The sequence below is a fragment of the Salmo salar genome, chromosome 12 (assembly GCF_965601325.2).
Source record: "Salmo salar chromosome 12, fSalSal1, whole genome shotgun sequence".
Classification (NCBI taxonomy): Eukaryota; Metazoa; Chordata; class Actinopteri; order Salmoniformes; family Salmonidae; genus Salmo; species Salmo salar.
The window spans coordinates 19,482,866-19,501,268 of NC_138302.1; the positions used below are offsets into that span (position 1 = coordinate 19,482,866).

At 45.2% G+C, this 18,403-nt stretch overlaps 1 protein-coding gene across 1 annotated transcript; it reads left to right on the forward strand.

The window, feature by feature from the left end:
- Positions 1-640: 640 nt before the first annotated feature.
- On the forward strand, positions 641-1,773 carry LOC123733171 (uncharacterized). Its single transcript, XM_082958689.1, has one exon. It carries the CDS (start codon positions 886-888, stop codon positions 1,768-1,770), a length of 885 nt encoding a protein of 294 aa, XP_082814815.1. The 5' UTR covers positions 641-885; the 3' UTR covers positions 1,771-1,773.
- Positions 1,774-18,403: the final 16,630 nt, after the last annotated feature.

An 18,403-nucleotide genomic window follows, 5' to 3' on the forward strand; every position in this document is an offset into this window, starting at 1 on the left:
CACCAGCTATAGAGTGAGTTGTTGTTTATGTTTCTAAGACTGCAGGGTGGGAGATGCAACAATGGACTTGAGAACAGCAGGAAGTGTGTTGGTGGTCTTTCTCTGGTCTGTAGCAGGTATGGTCTCATTCTTATCTTTTAGTTGCTCTGTTTAATAATCTACAGACATTTCTAAAAGGATAAGAATCATAATGTTATTCTGGTGTGTTCTGTTAGGAGTCTCCACTTCACTTTAAATAGTTATCTTTCACATTCACACTCAACTCAGCAAATATGGCAACAAAGTGTGAACAAACCTTACTGTCAGTGTGAACCAATAGGTTTGTGCTTAATGTAATGTGCTTGTGATGTCTAACTGTGTTTTAGTGGTACTCGGGAAATATGGTTGGAGTGTGACTTACACCAAGAAGAGTATCTGTGCCTTGAAGGGGTCAACAGTGGATCTGTCCTGCTCTTACACATATCCCAGAGGTCATAGAGTCACAACAACCACATGGAATAAACGGAAGAGTTTAACTTGGACTCAAATCCAAGATAAATATTGTTAGTGTGGACACTATATAAATAATGACATGGTTATTATTGGTATTGACCGTGACCTTTCCCTTTTGATGATGTCATCACTAAGAGTGATTTCTGTGCAATGTGATTCTACCACCGGTTGAGTGGGCTATATAGTTCTGCTATATTTGTACCGTTTGTACCTGGCAATACACCTTTAGGTTTGGGTTGAAAGTAAAGGAAAGTAATATCGAAATGCGTGTGGGCATTCCTTGTCAAGTTACTACACTTTTTGGCGACGAGGATAAAACTTTATCAACTTGTACAGGGCGAGGTGCTAGCTAGCTAAGAAACAGTGGAGGAAGTCAGTTAGCTAGCTAGCTTAATGAGCGACGGAGAGCAGGTGCCCCTGGACGGAAACACCGACGGGGACAATCAGCAGCAAGTGAAAATCGCTAACGAGGATCAAGGACAAGTTGGCGTTATAATGGCAATGTTTGGGACTATCACTGAGTTTGTGGAAGAGAACGAGGACTGGACGGAATATGTGGAAAGGTTGGGACACTTTTTCTTGGCAAATGGAATCATAGATGAGGCTAAACAGCGCTCTATTCTCTTGAGTGTGTGTGGGGCTAAAACCTACAAGCTAATGAGGAATTTGCCTACACTACGGAGACCGGGAGAAATTCCTTTTGGGGATCTAGTTGCTCTCATTCAGACTCACCACAATCCAAAGCCGTCAGTGATTGTCCAGAGGTTCAAGTTTAACTGCCATTTTCGGAAAACAGGTCAGTCTGTTGCTAACTTTGTTGCTGAATTACGTGAACTCTCTGAACATTGTGAGTTTGGGGCTATGTTAGAGGACATGCTCCATGACAGATTAGTCTGTTGCATTAATGAGGACAGCATACAGCGCCGGTTGCTGGGGGAAGCCACACTGACTTTCAAGAGAGCATTGGAACTATCTCAAGGGATGGAGATGGCCGCTAGTAATGTGAAAAATATTCAAAAGGCCAACAGTGAAAGTTGTGCAGTGCATCAGGTGACAAAAGAGGTGGCAGGAAAAAGGGGAAAAGCAGTGGAATGTTTCAGATGTGGAGGGACACATTATGGTAACAACTGTAAGTTCATGGAGACTGTCTGTCACAATTGCAACAAAAAGGGCCATTTAGAAAAAAATGCAGGGGTCCTAGGAGCAAGCCAGAGGGTGGGTGGACTGGGCTGGGCAAGTTCACAGCACCAAAGCCTCAGTCAGCAACGCACCACCTAGAGAGCACAGAGGAGGAGGAAGAGCATTGTTCCTACAACATGTTTAATGCTACAGTGGAGGTAGATGGAAAGCAGATGAGGATGGAGGTTGACACGGGGGCCTCTGCCTCTGTCATAAGGGAGGAGACCTACAAACAAAAATGGGTCTCAAGACAGGTTTCTGCCCTCACACCGGCAGGGATCAGACTGTGTACGTACACCGGGGAGACCATACCATTGCTGGGGGCTCTAGAGGTGGACATTGCATACAACAGCCAGGAAGCGAGAGCACGGCTCCTGGTGGTGAAAGGGAATGGGCCTAGTTTACTAGGGCGTGACTGGCTAAACAAAATACAACTGAGCTGGGGTGAGATAAAACACACCCGAGTGACTGAGGATGTCATTCAAAAGTACCCAGAGATTTTCAAAGATGAACTGGGCACACTGCAGGGCACTGCAGTTAAGCTGTTCGTGGATCCTCAGGCCGAGCCTCGCTTTTTCAAGCCCAGGACAGTGCCTTACGCCATGAAAAAGAAAGTGGAAGATGAGTTGGAGCGGCTGCAGGAAGCAAACGTCATTACTCCCGTTCAGTTCTCCCGCTGGGCAGCTCCTATCGTTCCCGTTCTGAAAAGTGACGGCACGGTGCGTATATGTGGGGACTACAAATTCACCATCAACAGGGCCTCTAAGCTAGACGCTTACTCGCTGCCACGGGTGGAGGACTTGTTCGCGACACTGGCAGGAGGCCAGACGTTCTCAAAGCTTGACATGAGTCACGCCTACCAACAGCTCCTCCTGGACGAGGACTCAAAAGAGTATGTCACAGTGAACACGCACAAAGGCTTGTTCAGGTACAACCGCTTGGTTTTCGGAGTGGCGTCCAGCCCAGCCATTTTCCAGAGGACAATGGACAATCTGCTGCAGGGGATCCCTCATGTAGCAGTGTACCTGGATGACATCCTGGTTACAGGGGAGACGGAGGAGGAGCACCTCCACCATCTGGACCAGGTGTTAAAGAGATTCTCTGAGGCAGGGCTGCGCCTGAAGCGTAGCAAGTGCACATTCCAAGCACAGAGTGTGACATACCTAGGTCACAAGATCACAGCGCAGGGTCTGTGTCCTGTGGAGGACAAAGTCAGGGCAATCAAGGATGCTCCAAACCCCAAGAATGGGTCAGAGCTCAGGTCGTTCCTGGGCATGGTGAACTACTATGGTAAGTTCCTCCCAGAGCTGTCAACAGTGTTGGCTCCACTTTATCAGTTGCTCCACAAAGACTATAAATGGAAGTGGGGGCCAGCACAAGAGAAAGCTTTCAAGGAAGTGAAAGCACTACTACAATCAGCACAACTTCTGGTTCATTTTGACCAAGACAAATAGATCATCCTGTCATGCGATGCCTCACCCTATGGCGTCAGGGCAGTACTCTCTCATCAGATGGAGGACGGGTCAGAGAGACCCATTGGATTCACATCACGTACGCTGACGAGTGCTGAGAAGGGTTATTCACAGTTAGACAAGGAAGGTCTGGCCATAGTCTTTGCTGTGAAACGCTTCCATCAGTACCTCTACGGTCGTCATTTCACCATATGCACTGACCACAAACCACTGATGAGCCTTTTTAGTGAATCAAGATGCATTCCGCCCATGGCTTCAGCAAGGTTACAGCGCTGGGCCCTGACACTGTCAGCTTACCAGTACACGATAGTGTATAGAGCGGGGAAGCACAATGCAAATGCAGATGCGCTCAGCCTACCAGAGATGCCTGCCACAACTGTGGTGCCTCCCGAGACAATTTTCCTAATGGAGAGATTGTCAAACTCACCTGTGAATGCCAAACAGATCAAACAGTGGACAGACCGGGATCCTATCCTGTCCCAAGTGAAAAGATTCCTGATGCAGGGTTGGCCTCCTGTCATAGAGGATGATGGACTAAGACCTTATGCAAAGCGCAAAACTGAGCTGAGTGTGCAGGATGGCTGCATACTCTGGGGGTCCAGAGTGGTTGTTCCACCCCCTGGCCGTGCACAAGTTATGGATGAGGTCCATGAGGCTCACCTGGGTGCCTCCCGGATGAAAAGTTTAGCCAGATCTTACATCTGGTGGCCTAACATGGATCAGGAGGTAGAAGACAAATTTAAATAATGTTCTGAGTGCCAGATCAACCAGAAGATGGCGCCGCCTGCGCCACTACATCTGTGGGAGTGGCCTGACCTCCCATGGTCCAGGCTGCATATAGATTTTGCAGGCCCTTTCATGGGTCACATGTTCCTTGTCATGGTGGACGCACACACCAAGTGTCTGGAGGCGCACATCATGAGCAACATCACAGTGACCACAACCATCGAAAAGCTTCGGCAGGTGTTTTCAACCCATGGTCTGCCGGACTCTCTGGTGTCCGACAACGCAACAACGTTTACCTGTGACTTGTTCCAAGAATTCATGCGGAGAAACGGGATCCGCCATGTCCGCAGCGCCCCGTTTCACCCGGCCTCATACGGCTTAGCGGAGCGGGCTGTGCAGACACTGAAAGAGGGGCTCAAAAGGATGACTGGGGGAACCATCACAACTAAGCTCTCTCGGTTCTTGTTCCAGTACCGCATCACGCCACAAACAACAACAGGACAGGCTCCAGCGGTGATGTTAATGGGCAGGAAGCCAAAAGCTCACCTGGATCTACTGCGTCCGAACATCAGAGCACGAGTGGAACGGAAGCAGGAGAAACAAAAAGAGAGACATGACCACCACGCAAGGGAGAGACAGTTAAAACCCAATGACACTGTCTACATCCGCAACTTCACAAGCAGCCAACGCTGGTTGCCAGGTATCAGAGTCAGAGTGGTCCCGTCTCCTTTGTGGTCAAACTGACTGATGGGCGAGTCATGCGCAGACACCAGGACCATCTCCGCCTGCGCTATGACAAAGACAAGACCATGTTTTCAGACGGAACAGCTGTGGGTGGTAGTATACAAGTTGAAATCCCACAGGAAACAGCATCTGAGGAACAGGGGCATTCAGTGGTTCCAGCAGAGGGTGATGGACATTCTCTCACAAACACCCAACCCGCTCCTGTGCCCTCAGACCGAGCTCCACTGGGACACGCCTTACCTGTGTCTCGTAGCACACCAGGAGTACTGCGCAGATCACAACGTAGTCACAAGCCTCCTGTAAGACTAACTCTGTAGTTGAGACTGAGCGACTCATGGTGTTAGTGTTTGTTTGGAGCAGCAGACCTAGTTGAAAAGAAATAAGGACTGTCATTTTATTGTTGTTGTTTTGGTTACATTTACGGTAACACCAGCAGAAGTTCTACAGTGAGAACCTTGGGATGGTGCTGACTGACAGATGTTCTCCATTGTTCTTTCATAACTTTCAAAGGCACCCTATTTATTTTTATTCCATCCATAATACCTGATTGGTTTAATTACGTTATTGTCATTGACCCTGCATTCAGACCTGCAGGTGAAGATGACTCCTGGAACAGAGGCAGGAAGGGGAACACTGACCTGTAGCACCACCTGTACTCTGACTGACAACCCCACCTACATCTGGTACAAGAACGGACACAAAGTAAAGGAGGACACTTCCAGCCTGTACTCAGAATACTTTAGTGATGTAGACTGCTACTCCTGTGCTGTAAAAGGCCATGAGGATCTCCACTCTCCTGCTGTGTGTGAGTCTGGAATTTTTAATTAAGATGTTATATAAATGCAGTTTAGTTCAGGTTGTGAGACTAATGTCAATTAATCACTAAATACTGATCATTGTCAAAGTGAAGAGGAGTGCACCTCTGATTTCCTTCCCCCTCTCCCTCGGCCTGAGAAGTGAAACATGTCGTCATTGATGTCAGATGATGGAGATGATGTCATCATTAGAACCTTGAAGGGATCTTTGCCCAGTGAACCTCCTCTATGATGACCATGTTGTAAACACTAAGGGGGCTGACATCTGTTGTTATCATGTGTTTTACTGTGTATGTATGTATGGTCATGTGACTGGACATGTGACCTAAATCTGTGACCCCTTGTGATGTCACTTTGAGACTCACTGCCAGCCTGATGCCATAGGGTGCCTAGTAATTGCCCCGACATGGGATAAATAAATAAAGCTTTTTAATTGAATATGGGGCATGTTCCAGGCAGACTAAATTGCAGTCACCTGCCTTCTCTCACAACACCTGGATAGGTGTTTGTTTAAGATGTCAGCTAACCCAATCATGTTATAGCAAACTGATGCACGACTGCACAGTCCGTGGCGTGGCACACAACCATGAGTCAGCCTGGAACGTCTCCAGTGTCCATGGGGTGTTCTAACATCCACACTAGACCACCTTAAATGAAACAAGTAGTGTGCTACTGTGGATATTGGAACAAGACCCATAACACCTTCCTAATATTGAGTTGCTCCACCCCCTTTTGCCCTCAGAAAAGCCTCAATTCGTCGGGGCATGGACTCTACAAGGTGTCAAAAGCGTTCCACGGGGATTCTGGCCCATGTTGACTCCAATGCTTCCTACAGTTGTGTCAAGTTTGCTGGATGTCCTTTTGGTGGTGGACCATTCTTGATACACACGGGAAACTGTTGAGCATGAAAAACCCAGCAGCGTTGTAGTTCTTGACACACTCAAACCAGTGCGCCTGGCACCTACTACTGTACCCCATTCAAAGGCACTTAAATCTTTTGTCTCCCCCATTCACCCTCTGAATGACACACATACGCAATCCATGTCTCAAGGCTTAAAAATCCTTCTTTAACCTGTCTCCTCCCCTTCATCTACACTGATTGAAGTGGATTTAACAAGTGACATCAATAAGGGATCAAAGCTTTTACCTGGTCAGTTAATGTCATGGAAATAGCAGGTGTTCCTAATATTATGTACACTCAGTGTCTGTTCAGTGGACTAATACAATTGAAGTTGACTAAAGTGACAATATGAGGAGTACAGAATGACTGTCAATCAGTTGTATTCATTCATAATAAAATACAGTTTTATCAAATCAGATGAAGTTTCATTATTAAATGTAATTTTTATCTGTATCTTTACCCGGTGCCACGTGGCGTATATTTACGTTTCACTCTCTGATTGGATTGTCTGAATTCACTCGTCGAGTGACAATTTAAAGAAAAAAAACTACATTGATGAAAGATGTGAATCCCTCTACCCTGGCAAAGACATAGACCATATCTAGGAAAACGATTTAGGCTTTGACTGTTTCTCTCTGCCCCTGGCCCCAATCCTTTCTGTCTGCGTCCCTTTTCTCCACCTTTCCGAAGTGTGCACTAACAATTAATCACCAAACACACACACACACACACACACACACACACACACACACACACACACACACACACACACACACACACACACAAAGGCAGTGTTAACTGAGTTGTCTCATTTCAGGTGGAGAGTTCAGACCCTGTGAAGAGAAAGAGAGCTTCACTAACAGGTGACATTAATACAATTGTCTCAGAATGATTATTTCTATTCACTGAAATGACCCCAGTTTAACACTGTATGTGTGTGTTCTCCTCCAGAGAAGGGTATTCAGTTGTTTAAGCAGGGCCAGTACTCTCAGGATGTGGACATGTTCTCTGAGGCTATCCACTGTTACCCCAAAGACCACAGGTACACCTTAAAGCTTGTCCTCTAACCTATGACCCCAAACACCACAGGTACACAACATAAAATATCACTATACTCCCACCTGAAATTAGATTTGTGTAATCTTGTCCAAACTCTCTCTGTCTCTGTCTCTGTCTCTCTCTCTCTCTGGTTCTTTGGGAATAATTGATACAGCTACGGGTGTTTGGAGATCTACTCCTCTGACTTATCAGATGCTCAGAAGTCTATCCAGCTTGCTCCTGATTGGCCAAATGGATACTTCCACAAAGGGAGTGCACTAACAGAGTTGAAGGTCACTATCTGAGCTATCTACTGTGAACGTGCACAATGCTTTGTGTGTTTGTCTGTCTGTCAGAATTCTGACTATCTCGCCATCTCTCTTCCTCCCCCTCCTCTCTTCTCTCCAGCGGTATGGTGAGGCAGAGAGGGCCATGTAACACAGTGGAGGCTCCTCAGAGGAGGAAGGGGAGGGCCATCCCCCTTAGTGAATTTCAGTTATTTTTTTATGTTAAACATTAAAAAAGTTATCCTTTTTAGATGAAACTATGTAATCAAATAAATGATTAAAACACACTATTTTGCAATGAAGGTCTATAGTAGCCTCAACAGCACTGTGTAGGGTAGCACCATGGTGTAGGTGGAGGACAGCTAGCTTCCGTCCCCTGGTACATTGAATTTCATACAAAACCCAAGAGGCTCATGGTTCTTGCCCCCTTCCATTGACTTACACAGTAATTATGACAAGTTCCAGAGCATGTCCTCCAACCTATCAGAGCTCTTGCAGAATGAACTGACATTTTGTCCACCCAATCAAAGGATCTGCGAATGAATCTAGTACTGAAAGTATAAGCTACAGCTAGATAGCACTGCAGTGCATAACATGTGGTGAGTAGTTGACTCAAAGAGAAAGACAATAGTTGAACAGTTTTGAACAAAACAAACACATTTCTTCCAAAATGAAGGAGAAGCAAGATAGAGAGCGATAGAGAGAGATTTCGTAATTCTTTTTCACTTTCACTTACTTAGCCAGCAAATGCAGCTATCTAGTTTAGCCTACTCAAACACCCTGCTCAAACAGAGGGATGCTATGTTAGCTAGATGTCTATGACTATCCAACAGAACACTGGAACTCTTCCAACTCAAGGTAAGCTTTTGGTTTTACTAATTTATTGCCATCAGGGCTCGCCTGTGTAAGTGCTAAACTGCTTACTGACTGTACACAGTAACTTTACTGCATGATTTTAGTGGGATTACTAAAGGGTTAGTTCTATTAGCTATTGTAGCGACACGCACAGACAGCTGTGTGTTATGTGTTAGGCTATTAGTTGGTTGTGTTGTACTTACCAGTACCCAGTGTTCGCGGGGTCCGACATGCCAATCAACCTGCCAATCACGGGAATGCCTGGAATGTTCTGATGCCGGGCATACTGGTGGTTGGTGGAGTGGCGTGGAGGGGGGTGTCGCATGGAAGTTAAGACCAGAAGTTCATGGTTGTTTTATAGGGTATCCTTCATTTATTTGGCGTGGGCTACGGCCAAACAGTAATCTGTGTGAAATTGAATTAATAAAACGTAAATTCGTTAACTCAATCCTCTGTCTGGACAATTGTTCCTTTATGATCTAGCCAGGTCATTACACTATGTTGACTATGACGTTACTTTAGCTAATATGGTGACAACGATATAGGGTGTGTGTAGTGGTTTGACTTGGAAAGTTTTTTTTGCCAGGTCACATACAGCTAATGTGTTGTGCATTGCAACTATAACAACCTCCACTCTTCTGGGAAGGCTTTCCACTAGATGTTGGAACATTGCTACAAGCATTTCGCTACATCATTTGGCTAACACCCGCAATAACATCTGCTAAACACGTGCATTTGACAAATACAATTTGATTTGATTTGATTGCTGTAGGGACTTGCTTCCATTCAGCCACAAGAGCATTGGTGAGGTTGGGCAGTGATGTTCGGCGATTAGGCCTGGCTTGCAGTCGACGTTCCAATTCATCCCAAAGGTTTTCGATGGGGTTGAGGTCTGGGCTCTGTGCAGGCCATTCAAGATCTTCCACACCGATCTCGACAAACCATTTCTGTATGGATCTTACTCTGTACACGTGGGCATTGTCATGCTGAAACAGGAAAGTGTCTTTCCCAAACTGTTGCCACAAAGTTGGAAGCACAGAATCGTATAGAATATCATTGTATGCTGCAGCGTTAAGATCTGTCTTCACTGGAACTAATGGATCTAGCCTAAACCATGAAAATCAGCCCCAATCCATTATTCCTCCTCCACCAAACTTTACAGTTGGCACTGTGCATTGGGGCAGGTAGCGTTCTGGCATCTGCCAAACCCAGATTCATCCGTCTGACTGCCAGATGGTGAAGCGTGATTCATCCTCCAGAGAACGTGTTTCCACTGCTCCAGAGTCCAATGGCGGTGAGCTTTACACTACTCCAGCTGACGCTTGGCATTGCGCACGGTGATCTTAAGAAATGAAAACCCATTTCATGAAGCTCCCGACAAACAGTTATTGGGCTGAAGTTGCTTCTAGCCGCAGTTCGGAACTCGGTAGTGAGTGTTGCAGCCAAGGACAGACGATCTCTACACGCTACGCACTTCAGCACTCAGCAGACCCCGTTCTGTGAGCTTGTGTGGCCTACCACTTCACGGCTGAGCCGTTGTTGTTCCTAGACGTTACCACTTCATAATAACAGCACTTACAGTTGACCAGGTCAGCTCTAGCAGGGCAGAAATTTGACGAACTGACTTGATAAACTGTTGTAAAGTTGGCATCCTATGAAGGTGCCACGTTGAAAGTCACTGAGCTCTTCAGTAAGGCCATTCTACTGCCAATGTTTATGGCGATTGCATGGATGTGTGCTCGATTTTATACATCTGTCAGCAACGGGTGTGGCTGAAATAACCTAATCCACTAATTTGAAGGGGTGTTAACATACTTTTGTATATATAGTGTATGTGTCCAAAAAAACACATTTCCTGAGCTTTGTTATATCCCCTAGATATAGGACAGTCACTTCAAAACATTAGTCCTTATGATACATTTTTTCACTGTCTTTTTTTTAGAACCATTTATGAATGTGTTGCTCCATGCATTTGTATTGTCTATAGCAGTAAAGGCCAAATTCAATATTTTATCAAATCACTTTTTAATGTACACTGCTCAAAAAAATAAAGGGAACACTTAAACAACACAATGTAACTCCAAGTCAATCACACTTCTGTGAAATCAAACTGTCCACTTAGGAAGCAACACTGATTGACAATACATTTCACATGCTGTTGTGCAAATGGAATAGACAACAGGTGGAAATTATAGGCAATTAGCAAGACACCCCCAATAAAGGAGTGGTTCTGCAGGTGGGGACCACAGACCACTTCTCAGTTCCTATGCTTCCTGGCTGATGTTTTGGTCACTTTTGAATGCTGGCGGTGCTTTCACTCTAGTGGTAGCATGAGACGGAGTCTACAACCCACACAAGTGGCTCAGGTAGTGCAGCTCATCCAGGATGGCACATCAATGCGAGCTGTGGCAAGAAGGTTTGCTGTGTCTGTCAGCGTAGTGTCCAGAGCATGGAGGCGCTACCAGGAGACAGGCCAGTACATCAGGAGGCGTGGAGGAAGCCGTAGGAGGGCAACAACCCAGCAGCAGGACTGCTACCTCCGCCTTTGTGGAAGGTGGAGCAGGAGAAGCACTACCAGAGCCCTGCAAAATGACCTCCAGCAGGCCACAAATGTGCATGTGTCTGCTCAAACGGTCAGAAACAGACTCCATGAGGGTGGTATGAGGGCCCGATGTCCACAGGTGGGGGTTGTGCTTACAGCCCAATACCGTGCAGGATGTTTGGCATTTGCCAGAGAACACCAAGATTGGCAAATTCGCCACTGGCGCCCTGTGCTCTTCACAGATGCAAGCAGGTTCACACTGAGCACGTGACAGACGTGACAGAGTCTGGAGACGCCGTGGAGAACGTTCTGCTGCCTGCAACATCCTCCAGCATGACCGGTTTGGCAGTGGGTCAGTCATGGTGTGGGGTGGCATTTCTTTGGGGGGCCGCACAGCCCTCCATGTGCTCGCCAGAGGTAGCCTGACTGCCATTAGGTACCGAGATGAGATCCTCAGACCCCTTGTGAGACCAAATGCTGGTGCGGTTGGCCCTGGGTTCCTCCTAATGCAAGACAATGCTAGACCTCATGTGGCTGGAGTGTGTCAGCAGTTCCTGCAAGAGGAAGGCATTGATGCTATGGACTGGCCCGCCCGTTCCCCAGACCTGAATCCAATTGAGCACATCTGGGACATCATGTCTCGCTCCATCCACCAACGCCACGTTGCACCACAGACTGTCCAGGAGTTGGCGGATGCTTTAGTCCAGGTCTGGGAGGAGATCCCTCAGGAGACCATCCGCCACCTCATCAGGAGCATGCCCAGGCATTGTAGGGAGGTCATACAGGCACGTGGAGGCCACACACACTACTGAGCCTCATTTTGACTTGTTTTAAGGACATTACATCAAAGTTGGATCAGCCTGTAGTGTGGTTTTCCACTTTAATTTTGAGTGTGACTCCAAATCCAGACCTCTATGGGTTGATAAATTGGATTTCCATTGATTATTTTTGTGTGATTTTGTTGTCAGCACATTCAACTATGTAAAGAAAAAAGTATTTCATAAGATTATTTCTTTCATTCAGATCTAGGATGTGTTGTTTAAGTGTTCCCTTTATTTTTTTGAGCAGTATATTTAATTTTTTTACCTAAAGGGGTACTATAATTCAAAATCAAATAAGGTGGTACAACCACCTTAAAACAATTCCATATGTCAGCTAGTAGAACCCCCCCAAACGGCTTAGACTTTTAGATGTTCAGAAACCCAGTGTCAGAGGGAGCAATGTCCAGCACCTAAACACACAAATCAAATCAAATTGTATTTGTCACATGCACCGAATACAACAGGTGTAGACCTTACTGTGAAATGGTTACTGACAAGCCCTTAAGCAACAATGCAGTTGTTTTTATGTAAGAAAATATTTGATTTTTTTAATTATAAAAATGCTAAAAAAATGAATTACACAGTAAAATAGCAATAACGAAGCAGCAATAAACAATTACATGAAAGATTATTCAATGTCATTTAAAAAAAAAAATGCATCATGCAGACACAATAGGACACAATAATCCCAGACAGACAGACAGACTTAGCTATGAGCATGTCAGGGTTCACTTTGGGTCCATTGCTCTGAAGATTAGTGAGCTGAACACATCTCTTTCACATAAGAACACACTGGAAATTCAGAGCAGCTTGCCTTGGCCTTGGCATAATGTCAGCTCACTGTTGTCTGTTGTTTCTAGCTAGCTAGCTAACGTTGATATATAAAAGTTAGCTAACTAACTAGCTCACTAGCTAACTATGGGGTCTTGATGATATTCAGAGGCAGCTTATCGTATTGTTCACAATCCAGTACATTCAGAGTAGCTGTGTGATGCACAAAAATGCTTGTTTATCACTGAATAACAGCCTCTTCGTGTAGCTAACAAGCTAGCTGAGCTCCCTAGTTCACTCAGTTCAAATGCCAGTTCAACATAAGTCCCAATGACACAGTATTTTTACGTGCATGCCTGGTTTAATCTATATATATTTTTAATATTTTCAAATGTTATTTGACCTTCTATTTTGTATATTTACATCGGTCTAGTAGGGACATATGAAGCCTGGAGGCTGCAGTAATGTTGAGATGTCAGTAGGGAGAGCTCTAGTCTAGAACACTGGTACCAAAGACACTCCCCTTTCATCTGTTCTGGAACCTTCAGTACCACTTTGTTGCAGCTGATGAGGAGTGATGGGAATGGGTCACATTTTGTCTCTTGTAAATTATGTAGGCCCACTCAAATAAAGAAATGTAACTACAGTATGCTGACTTTAGACCATTTTCTATTTAGATACAGTAACATCCTTTATGTGACATGCTGTTCATGCATGTTAATGCCCAGACTAGGCTACTTTAAAACGTGTCAACCACAGAACTCACACTTAGGCTATGCCTGCTTCTACTAATACTTACATTAGACTACTTCTTGTTTCCGCGCACTGACAGTATGTTGACTGACTGTTCAAGACCTCTCCCCTTCACTTCACTCTTTAAGTACACTTGACAATATGTTGGAATATAGTTTTTGTTTTGATGTTTTTAGCCATACATCACATGACTCCCTGTATCTTTGTACTTTTTGGTTTATATTGAACTGTGTTTTGGTTGTTACATCAGGGCCTGTATTCATAAAGTGTCTCAGACGGTCCATATCATTATGATCTAAAAGGCTAAACTGATCCCAGATCAGCTCTCCTACTCTGATACACTTTGTGAATACTGATCCTGGACTGTGGTTTCATGTGTTTAGTTCTGTTTATTCATTTGCATGTTTAAAACATGTTCAGTAGAGTATGCCAGTAATACCCAGATCTCCATTCAATAGGGTCAAGTTCACTGTCAAAGTATAACAGAGTCAAGTATAACTGTGGAAGTGTGCATGTGTGTGTGTGTGTGTGTGTGTGTGTGTGTGTGTGTGTGTGTGTGTGTGTGTGTATATATAAATGTATTTTTACATCTTCATCTGATGGTTGGATATACAGTCACGACCAAAATTATTGGCACCCTTGACAAATACTGAGCTATATATTGTGTGATACAAAAGATGGGATGTAAATTGTACATGTTTCACATAAAAACTTGTGCATGCTATTTTAAGAGCTCTGAGAGCAATAGATTGTTGTGGAGACATTTTGAAAATGGCGTGTAATTGACATTTGTCACATGCACTGAATACAACAGGTGTAGACCTTACAGTGAAATGCTTACTTAAAAGCCCTTAACTTGTTAAGGTATCGGGGGCAGTATTTTCACGGCCGGATGAAAAACGTACCCAAATTAAACTGCCTACTACTCGGGCCCAGAAACTAGGATGTGCATATTATTAGTAGATTTGGATAGGAAACACTGACGGTTCTAAAACTGTTTGAATGATGTCTGTGAGTATAACAGAACTCATATGGCAAGCAAAAACCTGAGAACAATCCAACCAGGAAGTGGGAAATCTGAGGCTTGTAGTCTTTCAAACCATTGCCTATTGAAACTACAGTGTCTGTGGGGTCATTTTGCACTTCCTAAGGCTTCCACTAGATGTCAACAGTCTTTAGAAAGTTGTTTGAGTCTTCTATGGTGAATTTTGAGGGAATAACAGCCGGTTCAAGCAGTGGACTGGCTGAGGTCATTTAGTTACTTCATGCGCGATCACGCATGGCTAGCATTTTACATTTTTCTTCTGTAATGAATACGCTATTGTCCAGTTGGAATATTATTGATTATTTATGTTAAAAACACCCTAAGGATTGATTGTAAACATTGTTTGACATGTTTCTACAGACGGTAATGGAACTTTTGAACTTTTCGTATGTTGATTTGCGCTCCCGCATCGTGCCTTTGGAATAGTGTTCTGGATGCACCAACAAAACGGAGGTATTTGGACATAAATGAACCTTATCGAACAAATGAACATTTCTTGTGGGAGTCCTGCGAGTGCATTCCGCCGAAGATCAGCAAAGGTAAGGAAAGATTTATAACACTAATTTAGAGTTTTGTTGATGCCATGACTTGGCGGGTAGCTGTATAGCTTTCATTGATGGCTGAGCTCTGTACTCAGAATATTGAACATTGTGCTTTCTCCGTAAAGTTATTTTGAAATCTGACACAGCGGTTGCATTAACTTCTATGGGCTACGTGGGACGCTAGCATCATAATAATTGGCCATAATGACTATCATTATGTTTGGAGGAAAAAGGTGGAGGCTTGCAAGCCGAAGAACGTCATCCCAACCGTGAAGCACGGGGGTGGCAGCATCATGTTGTGGGGGTGCTTTGCTGCAGGAGGGACTGGTGCACTTCACAAAGTAGATTGTATCATGGAGGGGAAATTACGTGGATATATTGAAGCAAGTTAAAGGAAGTTAAAGCTTGGTCGCAAATGGGTCTTTCAAATGGACAATGACCCCAAGCATACTTCCAAAGTTGTGGCAAAATGGCTTAAGGACAACAAAGTCAATGTATTGTAGTGGCCATCACAAAGCCCTGACCTCAAACCAATAGAAAATTTGCTTGCAGAAATGAAAAAGCGTGTGCGAGCAAGGAGGCCTGAAAACCTGATTCAGTTACACAAGCTCTGTCAGGAGGAATGGGCCAAAATTCAACAAACTTATTGTGGGAAGCTTGTGGAAGGCTACTCGCAACGTTTGACCCAAGTTAAACAATTTAAAGGCAATGCTACCAAATACTAATTGAGTGAATGTAAACTTCTGACCCACTTTGGAATGTGATGAAAGAAAAAGCTGAAATAAATCACTCTACTGTTATTCTGACATTTCACATACTTAAAATAAACTGGTGATCCTAACTGACCTAAGACAGGGCATTTTTTCAAGGATTAAATGTCAAGGATTGTGAAAAAAATGAGTTTAAATGTATTTGGCTAAGGTGTATGTAAATTTCCGACTTCAACTGTATATGGATAGATTAGACTATATGGATAACAGGCTACATTAGACTATATATGGATATGTCACAATAGATGAAGCCGTGTTGTATGGACCAAACGGAATGTGGATACTCATCTTTTTAATATAGACGAGCAACTCATACACAGAAAAACAACAATGAACGACATCAGACAGGCTACACGTACAAAATAGCAGTGCTAGCTCAACCACCCACAAATTCAAGTAACAAACACACACCTAAATATATGACTCCCAATCACGAAGAACGATCCCCAGCTGTTCCTGATCAGGAGTCACAAGACCAACAGAAACAGACATACTAGACAACACATACAGACTTCTGCCACGTCCTGACCAAAATACTACACCACTACTCCCTCTGCTGGTCAGGACGTGATAGTACCCCCCCCTAAAGGTGCAGACCCCAGAATGCACCTTTACACAAAAAAGAATATTCCCTAAACAAAAAAGGGAGGGAGGGGAGGGTGGCTGCCGTCAATGACGGCACTGTGCTACACCCTCCCTCCCCAACCCACCTATCCTGGAGGTGGCTCTGGTTCCGGCCTCCTTCCCTCCAGGTTGTAGGCAGACTCATTGGGGTCCGGGTCGTAGACAGACTCAAGTTGTTGTGGCTCGTGGGCAGGTTCCCTCATCTCCACTCTGTAGGCAGACTCATTTACAACACAGTCAGTCAATTTCAGTTCCGAGTCGCAGGCAGACTCCCTCGGTTCCGGACTAGACACTGGTGCCGGATACTCTGGACTGCACACTGGTGCCGGATACTCTGGACTGCACACTGGTGCCGGATACTCTGGACTGCACACTGGTGCCGGATACTCTGGACTGCACACTGGTGCCGGGCTCTTGAGGCTGGGCCGTCGCACTGGAAGCCTGGTGCGTGGGGCTGGTAGAGGTGGTACCAGGCTGAAGACACGCACCCTAGGGCTAGTGCGAGGAGCGGGAACAGGCTGAATAGGACTAGGCCGACTCATGGGAAGCTTGGTCCGGGTTGCTGGTACTGGTCGTGCCATACTGGAGGTACTCACTTCTGGGATAGCACGAGAGGCAGGAACCGGAAAGACTGGGCCATGGAGGCGCACAGGTGGCCTTGACCGCGCCGCCTGCACAACCCGTCCTGGCTGGATGGAACTAGCAACCCTGCACGAGCGGGGTGCTGGTACAGGGCGAACTGGGCTGTGCAGGGGCCTGATGGTTGCCGTGCATAGAGCGGGAGTAGGGTAGCCTGGTCCTAGGAGATGTACCGGCGACCAGATGCGCTGCGCAGGCATCCTCCTACCAGGCTGGATGCCCACTCTAGCACGGCATCTGCGAGGGGCTGGAATGGCGCGCACCGGACTGTGCGTGCGTATGGGTGAGAGAGTGCGCACCTCAGCAAAACACGACGCCCTCCACACGCTCCTCCACATAATCACGGGTAGCTGGCTGATGGCTCTTCCTTGGCCTAGCCAAACTACCCATGTGCCCCCCCCAAAAAAATTATTGGGGGTGCCTCTCCGGCTTCCTCGCCAGTCGTGTACCCCGGTAGCGTTCCCGGTCCTCACCGGACTTTCACCACGGGCCCTCTCCGACCAGAATCTGGTCCCAAGTCCATTTCTCATGAGTGTCCATGTTGAAGTCTATTTCCTCAGAATAGTCCATATATTCAGCGTCCTGCTCCTTTTTCCGCTGCTTGGTCTTGTTGTGGTGGGTGGTTCTGTCACAATAGTTGAAGCCGTGTTGTATGGACCAAACTGCAGACGGAATGTGGATACTCATCTTTTTAATATAGACGAGCAACGCATACACAGAAAACAATAAACAATGACCGACTTCAGACAGGCTACCAGGCTATACTTACACTATAATAGCAGTGCTAGCTCAACCACCCACAAACCCAAGTGACAAACATACTCCTAAATATATGACTCCCAATCAGGAACAACGATCCCCAGCTGTTCCTGATCAGGAGTCACAAGACCAACACAGAAACAGACATACTAGACAACATATACAGACTTCTTCTGCCACGTCCTGACCAAAATACTACACCACTACTCCCTCTGCTGGTCAGGACGTGACAGGATAACAGGCTACATTAGACTATATATAGATAACAGGCTATATTAGACTATATATGGATAACAGGCTACATTAGACTATATATGGATAACAGGCTACATTAGACTATATATGTATAACAGGCTACATTAGACTATATATGGATAACAGGCTACATTAGACTATATATGGATAACAGGCTACATTAGACTATATATGGATAACAGGCTACAATAGACTATATATGGATAACAGGCTACATTAGACTATATATGGATAACAGGCTACATTAGACTATATATGGATAACAGGCTACATTAGACTATATATGGATAACAGGCTACATTAGAGTATATATGGATAACAGGCTACATTAGACTATATATGGATAACAGGCTACATTAGACTATATATGGAT

Coding starts and splice junctions, on each gene's coding strand:
- LOC123733171 (XM_082958689.1), top strand. CDS start 886: ATGAGCGACGGAGAGCAGGTGCCCCTGGACGGAAACACCGACGGGGAC.